Below are 9251 nucleotides of genomic sequence, written 5' to 3' on the forward strand. Positions count from 1 at the left end.
GAGGTTGTGCACCAGCGAGGCACCCCTACACCAGCCACCCCCTCCCTCAAGGGCTGCCCTTGTGCTTGGTCTCCTTGAGGCTTGAGAGCGGGGCTCAGCCCAGCCTTTCAGCCAGGGCTGTAGTGGAGTTTGGCCTCCAGCTCGCAGCCTTACTGCCCTCAGCTGGCAAACTCGACATCCTCCACCTCATCCCGCAGCCCCGGCTGAAGTTTCCAAGGCAGAAACTGCCTTTCTCCTGCTGCCTTGGAACCCAGAAGAGCGTATTTCAGAGCACTGATGGGGCAAGCAACATGCAGGAAGGAGGAGAAGTTGTGCTGCTGACTGCAAATGAAGTGCCTTGCTAAAAGACAATCCTTTGTTCATTCAGCTGCTCTGCTCTGACCTCTTTCACAGCCGTCCGGAGCTGCTGCAGTGCGTTTTCTCTTCTCACCGCCTCCTCTTTCAGAGCCTGGCCTGTCCCCTCCTCCTGGGCCACCTGCTCTTCCAGGTTCTGGAAGAGACCACAGGAAAAGTCTAAGTCTAACTCACTTCACAGCAGATTCTCAAGTTCTAGGTTCCTTCAGTCACCTCTCACCTTTACTTGCAAGGATAACTGCTCCATCTTCTTCTGCTGTTTGTCCACGATCTGGAATCAAGAGCAGAGGTGTGAGCTCTGGCCACACAGACTCAGTAATACCACCAGCATTTCTCCTTCAGTAGGACAGCATCCCCTCTCCTCATTCCTGCCCACTTATCACGGCTTCTGATAGTAGTGGACTTGGATTCCCAAATGAAAGGCACCTGATAAAAGGCACCATTAGAAGTAAGAGCTAAAGACAGACTGGAGAAGTTGCATTCTTGTGGTTTTCCTCTCCCCTCTTCTGCATTCTGCAGCTTCTTTCCAGTGTTGCTGTAGGAATGCCTGATTATCACACTCAGAACAGCTTCTACACCCCCTCAGGTTGGAGTCCCCAGAACTGCTGCTTCAGTGCAGTTGTCACTGCCTATGACTGCAAAAGTCCCTGACTTCATTTTAATGCCTGCTGTGACTCAGTGGAAGGAAAAACGTGTGATTCCCAGCTGGGACAGCTTGTTACCTTCCTGAGGCAGTCACATTCTTTCTTCAGAGAGTCATTTTCTATTTTCTGTCTCTCCCCATCCTGGGCAGGGGTTCCTCTCTCTGCATTCTTTAGACACTGCTGCACCTTGTCCTGCAAGCTGAAATTAGCACAACACCATGGGAAAAACACCTTTATTTAGGCTGTTTCCCTCACTAAACAATATGAGGAGACAAATAGTTTTCCTGTCAGATGTCAGCATTGCCCTGTTTGCATCCCAGCCTGCAAGCTGCCAGGGCTGTGACAGGAGGACTGTCCCTCCCCAGGACACAGCCCTGCCTGGGACATTGGCACATCTGCAGAGACAACTGCAGATCATAGAGGTCCCTTTGGCAAGGAGGTATGGCCCAGAACAACAACCTGAGGACACACCCAAACCCAGGTGACAGGCATGCCTCCCCCTTTCTTTCAGCCACGTGGTTCTGCTCCCACCCTCCTCTGTTGGCACACAGAATTTGAACAGTGTCTTGGCAAGCACTCACATAACCATGACAAATCCAGAGTAACCTGGTTCTGACAGGTGGGACAGTGGCTGTGCTGAATCATCCCTGTTCCCATGCAGCTATTCCTTCAGTGCTAAGATGAGGCTTATTCTAATCCTCACAACTTTTACCTGCGTACAGTGGAAAGAAGCTCCTGCTCCTTGTGTTTTTGGGTTTCTAGCTGCATCTCTTGCTCCCTGAAAGCAGCTCGGACAGCTCCAAGCTCTGTTTCCAGTGCCAGCACTGTTTCCTGCATAGCAGAACTCTTCAGTTCAGATTCCTTCAGCTGCAATAAAGACCATCACAAGACTAGAGACCTCCCAGGAGTTTCTCCACACACACATTTCAACTACATTTGCAGTGCCCACCTATGTGGCAATTCTCAGCTACAGCTCAGAACATTCCCCCTCTAAAGACCACAGCTTTACTTGGGCAGCTGCACAGAGGATTATCTGCAGCTGTAGAGGACTCATCTGAGCAAGTATGTGAAAAGCTATCGTCACAACTCAGAGGAAGTTTTACCTTCTCACTCTGTTTCTGGTGGTCCTCAAGAGTTGGTAAGTCAGCCAGGTATCGTTCCAGGGTCTCAATTCTCTGTTGTCTCTCCTTGTTTTGTTCAGATTCCTTCTGGCATTTCTTTTTAAGATTATTAATATGTTTGTCTCTTCCCTTTATCTGAGGGGACAGTTATAGACAAGTTTAGTTTATATAATTTCTTGTCCATTCTTCAGTCCCCTGTAAGCCCCCTCATCTACCTTCTTGTACAACACTCAGCACCAAAACACAAAGATCACCTTAACTCTACAGCATTTCTGCTCACTTAGACAGGCTTCTTTTCTGGTTAAAAATAGAGGTACTGAAATATTTCTAACTGCAGGAGGAAGGGCTTTTGGTTAAAGAACCAAAGAATTCTACAAGGAGATCAGAAAATACCTACAGACTGCCACAGAAAACTTCCATCTAGGCACGACACTGACTTTTAGCTTCTCAAAGAAAAAACACCTTCCCATCCCTAGAGCAATGGGATCATACCCTTTCTTCCTGCTTCTTTAGCTCCTCTGCATGTTTCTGCATCGTTTCCTTCAGCGACTCCCGGATCAGCTTTGCATCCACCTCTGCAGCAGCCAGTTTTCTCTCCAGTTCAATCTTCTCCTTACTGAGGGACTCAGTCTTCTCTGTGAACTGAGCTCGAAGGAACGTGTTCTCCCGCTGCAGCTCCTGCAAACAGAGACAGCCCAGGAATTCCACTAGTTACAAACCAGCAGGATTCTCAGCCCTCCTCATTCCCAGACATCATTCAGCCCATCTTATACACTGCAGTAACTAAAACAGCACTTGTCAGTGCTGTCAGGCATTTGCATCAGCTTCTAAACCGTAGTACTTCAGGGCTTGAAATCTCAAGCCACAGAAGATCTCAGAGATGAGGAGTCAAGGGGAGCCCATACACAGGATAATTTCACTCTGCACAGCCCTCCTAGTCAGGAAACGTGTAGCAAGGAGCAGAAGGGCTGCTGGATGCGAGGCGTTTCTCACTGACACTCTGCTGCACCCAGTTACCTGCATTCTCAACATGTAGACATCTCCATAGGATGCTGGACAGCCAAGCAGGGCACTGTGAACCTGCAGCTCACTTTCCCGGACCTTCTGCTCCAACTGGGATATGTGTTGTCTTTGTCTGTAGAAAACCAAACAGATAACACACTGTTTTCAAACATGCACCTGGTTTTTGACAGCAGTAGAGCAATACAATGTGACCAGTGCCACCAAGACTCTAATGCTCTATGGAGTGACAAGCAGAACAGAAAGGCAACTCCACAACTCAGAAATGACCTGCAGAGGAATAATCTGGAAGATATCCATTTCAACTTTTTTTTTTTAAAATTGGTATTAACTTTTCTTCCCCCTCCCTTCAAAGTCTTCCTCCAAGCAGTGATTATAGATAAAACACACAAGCCTTGCATGCTTTGGAGGATCCAGCTTAGCTGCAGAGGTTATAGTAAAATAAACAGGACTCCAAATGAGCAAGCAGAGAAAGTATTTACAGCCCAAGTGATGAAGGTAGTTTTCAGTCAGACAATTCATCAAAAAAACTCATAGAACACTAGCATTAGATATTAGGAATGTTGTTTGCCAGCCCAAGCTCACAAAGAACAAATTTAAAATAGAGATCTTGAAGAGCTCCCAGAAAGCCCTCAAGCAAAAAGTCAGTAGTTTGGACCTTCCAGATAATCACAAAGTAAGCAGAAATCTTCATCCCTTACAAAACACAGAAAACTGTAACCAAAATTGATTTATTTGAACCCTTCAGGATCACCATCCTGCTTCCAAGAGGAAAGAGTAGATATTGTGGAAAAAAAACATGGGCTGTTCTCAAAGGTCATGATGTTGTTCTTTGCAATAAAAAGAGCTCAGTCAGGTAAAAGGGACTCTGAGATATGAGCTTTCCATGGTACTTCCAAACCCCTCCTTTTCCAAAAGGAAATGTGCTGGAGATGGTTTAAATACAGCTCTCACCTGTCAATGAGAAGCTCCTTCTCCTTGAGTAGGTTTTCATTGGAATTCAGGATATTGATCCACTGGGCTGGATCAAGGGGAGGCAGTGGAGGAGAATACATCGAGGGATGGGGGCAGGCACCTCCATTTTGTAACTGAAAGAGGAGACAAAACAAGGAGGGAGAGGTTTGTGCTCCACAGAGGTAATTGCAACACTGCTAGAGCTATTTTGCACGCTGTGTGCTCATCTGCATGCCAGGACGTAGCTATTTCAGTCCCTGTCGATGTCCAAGAACAAGTAACTTTGCCCAAGCACAACTGGAGATTAACAAATAATTTTAGATCCCTGTGTTAGCTCACTGGAAACAGTTTGTGTCAATTCGAGCACAGCTGGTGGGAGGTGATAAACTGTTTCCATCTAATAAACTAGTTCGTTTTATACATCTTTTCAAAACAAGTCTTGTTTCCTCGCTCTAGATACAGAACACTATTATTCTAGAAACTGTTCAGAACTTCTTGAGGCGCTTTTCCTTCGCAGTTTGTAGCAGACAGGACATTTCACCCCTCGACCTGAACCCTGTGCAGTGCTGTAACACAATACAGGGCTGCTCTACACCAGCAGCGTGTCAAACGACACCTGTGACACCACACGCTGTGACAACAGTTCATTAAGAGACTTTTGGCATAAGACAGGGAGAAGCAGGAGACGTTTCCCCCTTGCTTCATAACTCCAGGATGACGACTCGTGACTAAAGAGCCAGGAAGGGTTTCAAAGCCACTCACACCAGCAGCTCCCTACCTGCATTTGCTCCATCTGCAGTCGCGCTTTCTCCAGCTGTTGTTTCCAAGCACTGAGCTCACAGACCCTCTCGTGTGGGTGCATCGTGCAGCCCTCTGGCAGCCAGGCTCGGGAGGAAGGACTTAGAGGTTTTGAGAATAAATTGTTGGCCTGGAGGCCCGTTGGCATCCTCGTGCTCCCACTGGGCCAGGCTCCCCCCGGGGGCTCACAGGCTCCATCAGCCCCCGCCGCCCGCTTGGTCTCGGGCAGCACCTTGTAACGGTCCCTCCCTGCCTCAGCTGCCCCAGAGGTCGGGTGGGACTTCTGCAACCTGTGCAGGGGGTCAGTGCACAAGCTATCCAGAAAGAGAGACTGGTTCAGGGTGCGTTCAATGGCAGGGGTGTCAAACTTCCAAGTCTCTTCTGTTCTCATGTGATCAGAGACAGGATGCCAGGCTTGCTCAAAACCATTTTCTGCTGCAGTCCTGTAGTGACGCAGAAGATCCCTGGGAGGCACCTGAGAAGACTTCCCAGCATTAAAATCCCCGTTTCTCAGGGGCCCTGCCTGTTCAGAAGCAGAACCTGGCATAGCAGGCTTTGAGGTACTCTGTGAAGAGCTCTGGTCTCCTGCAGAGCACAGCTTGGAGGGTGATGCACCCAAAGTAGAAGGCATAACATGGGCTGTTGGGATGGTCACTTGGGTTTTGATGGGCTGGAATGAGGAACCGTTACTGGAATTGCAAAAGTCTAGGGAAAGCAGAAGAGTGATGATTTAATTACAATTCTGAAAATATTGGGACATGATTAGACACTCCTCTGCTAAACATTTATGAAAGAATTTGAAAACTCAGGTCTTTTCCCCCTGCACACATCCTTCTGAACAGCAGCAGCAAGCCCAAGGCACACCTATGTTCTCCTCACAACAAGTTTCAGGAGCCTGCTGACATTTTCCTACCATCATAAACCACAGGGAGAATCCAAGTTTAATTCAGTACACACTTTCAAACCCTTGTTTTTAAGCTACTCCAGTATAATCTTAAATCAATAAGGTTATCTTTCTATAGGATTAGAAATCAAGTCCTTTAAATTGAATAAAAAGGCAGAAACTTACTCAGCTGAACACTGAGACCTGGATTCTGTTCTGCCCGTCCCACAGCTCAGCGACTCTGAACAGTAACCAAAGCTAACTGGAGCCTTCACTAAGCCCATGATGAGCTTCAATCATAGCTGAACACTAGATCACCCAGCAGTCGACCTTCCAGCTCCTCCAGGGCTCTGCAGCAAAAGAGCTTTTCCTAGTGACTCTTGCCTTTCTGCCACAGGAAGTGAGGCAGCGCCCAGTGCCCGCACCCCGGCGTTCGTACCCACCAAACCTGGCGACATGGAACTCAGGGTTATTCTTAGCAGCTCTCAGGTTTCAATACAGCAACAGCAGGAGCTGGGAAAGGCAAACAGCAGAGTGCCAGTTCCCACTCCTCGTCCCCGCGTATCGCAGGAATTCCAGGTTCCCCCTAGATACACAAACTTGTTTTCCCCTCGTGGGTTTGGCTGAAGGCCCATCCCCACGTGATGCTTCTTTAACCCAACATCAGGACCACAAGGTTACAAGGAGTAAAACTTGAATATGACCCACACTAGATTCTGCAAAGCCTATCATCAAACTGCAGGAAAACTACCACAATAAAGGCACAAGACCCTTGCCTCACAGGAGGAGAAAATCTCTTGGCTGTGCCCAGGAACTCCAGAGAACACCACGCTACCAAGCAGTCACAAGCACATTCACCCTGGCAAACAGAAGGGACAGTACAATTTCCTTTTACAGTCCCTAAATTTAACCACTGGTATCTCTACCAAGAACCTGAGCGGGGACCAGCACGCTACGTGCGGATGCTGCAATCGGCCCCTTGAGTGTGCTAAGGGTCATCACAACAACATTCCCAACGTGGCAACCTGGGAGTCAGAGGCCTCAGCCAGCTGGCAGGGCTGCAGTTCAGCCTCAGCTCCTACAAACGAGGCTACAACTTCACAAACACTCAGGAGGGCAGCTTCCAAAAATCAGTGCTATCTCCCCTGCACTCAGCATGCAACTGGATAGCTTATTATCATCAGAGAGGCCAGATGGGACACTGCAACATGTGCTCCAGTAATATTTCTAGCAGTATTTCCACAAGCCAGACTTCCTAAAAAGCTTTCATTTCACCTGACACATTATGAAGATCTGTGGCTCGCTGCAAAGGCTCAGGGCAGCTCCTGAAATACAAGAATGTGTGAAGTGCCTCATTTGAAAGAGCACCACAAAGTCCCTCACTGCTGAAGAATCAGTCAATAGCAGTTTAGGTGGCTTTCACAGATGAAGATGAAAATACAGGTGGAGACTGCAAGGAGAAGGAATTTCACAGAATGTGCCTGCTGAGGTCAAAGCTGCAGCACTCCAGGCCAGGCTGGACAGAGCTTTGAGCAGTCTGATTTAGTGGAAGGTGTTCCAAGGGAGGTTGGAAGTAGATCTTTAAGGTCCTTTCCAACCCAAACCATTCTGTGATTCTGCAGTGAGAAGCACACAGCTCTGACCCTGAGAAGACATACACACAAAGGCACACTAACCTGAAGTCTTTAGAGGTACCTAGAACTTATTTCTTAAAAACAAATCACACAACAGACTTGCTGATAATATTTGTTGGTCAATACGAACCAGAATCACCAAAATGATTCTTTTAGTCAATTAAAATTGCTTAGTAGTTAGAAAAAAACCAAACTAGCTTAGAGAAGCACTAAGTTCCTTAATCACTTGATATGTTCCAGGCAGCACATCTGTGTACCACTGAGGCACTGGCTTTGAAATAGTCTCCAAACACCACTACACAAAACTCTCCCTGAGTTTTACATTCTAGGGTTCAGTAATTTCACACTATTTAATGCTTGTTGGTCTTATAAGAAAACTTTAAAGTCCTGGGCTGTTCCTGTGTGAGCCCTTGCTGCCCATCACCTTCTGTGCTGCCCGAGCAGGAGGTGCCAATGCCCCCATCCCCACTGTCAGCCACGCTTGAGCAGCGGCCGATGCGGCTCTGGAACTTCCCAGACAGCACAGGAGTCTTCCAGTCAGTCTCCAGGAAATTATTCTTGCTGGGATCTAGAGAGAAAAAAAAAAAAGTCAGGGATATTTATGTTTTAGACTGAAAATTACCCGTAGCTAATTACTCTAGCCATAGCAGAACCCCAATGAATCCTTGCTGGACTCCTCTTCTTGTTTCAAAGGAAATCTCTTTTGTAACAGAAAATGGCAACAAGCACCAGGAGGTCAAATCATGCCAACAGGAGATGGAAATGAAAAGCAGTCTTGCCATGGAAGTCAGAATGCAAAAGCAGCAAGTTATATTCCCTCTGAGAAGTCTGGTAGTATCATAACCAGCTGATGCTCTGTAGTCAAGAGTAAAAGCAGCAGCACTGGCACAGCAAAACTGGTTAAATTGAAGATATATTTTTGCACTAATTTTTAAGAAGTCTTCTAGAGTTACCACTCAAGAGACAGGTTCATCATCAAACAATTCTCTACTCTTGCATACCCAAGCAACTGGTTTATTTTGCAGGAATAAGACAGTGGTTTTTTTCAATAAAAAAAGCTTTTGGTAAAGAACTTTTCTCAGGGCCACATCACCTCAGAGAGACTGAAACAGGATCTGACAGCAGCAGGGCTTTACAGGCAGGACTGTCCTTACCCAAAGGATTGTTCTGCTGGAGCCTTGGGTCTGGATGTTTCTCAAGAGCAGCCATCTTATCTGTTCAGCAAGCTACAGGGCAATAAAGAGAAATCAGATTTTAAATCAGCCACGTTACCTATCCACCAAACCTACAAGTAAAAATCTGACTTCTAAGTCAGTATAAACCAAGCCCTGTTCCCACTAACCAAGCAAAGGAGGGATACACATCACCTGTCTTCATTCAGAGTAACACATTATTTCATATTTAATTAGCACCTCCTCCCAAGAACATCCATGTTTCATCCCCACAGCAACAGAGACAACACTTTAAAGCAGTTATTGTGGGTTTTCTTCATGCCTGGGAAATCTGGAGAGTTTCAGTTTGCAACACTGCCCAGGTACACAGCACTCCAGCAGCACCTTCCAGCCAGGGCCTGTGCTGTCCCCATCAGAATTACAGTTATTTATAGAGCATCAGTCACCACGTACCTCCACGCTGACTTGGTGTCTGTGGAGGCTAAAAAATTCCCTTAAAAAGCCTACACTCTAAGCCAGGCCGTTTCTGCCCTCTGTAGAAGTCACTGAGCAACTACACACAGAAATAGCTGCTCAGAATTCAGCACTGCTGCTCCACAAATGACAATCGTTATCTATCCAGAGCTTTGGTTTAATTTATCTGCTTATCTGCTCACTTCAGACAGTGAATT

At 46.9% G+C, this 9251-nt stretch overlaps 1 protein-coding gene across 1 annotated transcript in view; it reads right to left on the minus strand.

The window, feature by feature from the left end:
- The window catches only part of CEP85 (centrosomal protein 85kDa), a 9578-nt gene extending 961 nt beyond the window's left edge, over positions 1–8617 (minus strand). The window contains 11 exon segments of the mRNA XM_008950357.1: positions 298–490; positions 575–625; positions 1077–1197; positions 1711–1865; positions 2102–2254; positions 2612–2797; positions 3137–3254; positions 4094–4227; positions 4872–5596; positions 7833–7976; positions 8563–8617. Of these exon segments, the coding sequence (XP_008948605.1) occupies positions 298–490; positions 575–625; positions 1077–1197; positions 1711–1865; positions 2102–2254; positions 2612–2797; positions 3137–3254; positions 4094–4227; positions 4872–5596; positions 7833–7976; positions 8563–8617 (2035 nt within the window).
- Between the last annotated feature and the right edge of the window lie 634 nt (positions 8618–9251).

This window comes from Merops nubicus, unplaced genomic scaffold (genome assembly GCF_000691845.1).
Source record: "Merops nubicus isolate BGI_N331 unplaced genomic scaffold, ASM69184v1 scaffold15462, whole genome shotgun sequence".
NCBI lineage: Eukaryota > Metazoa > Chordata > Aves > Coraciiformes > Meropidae > Merops > Merops nubicus.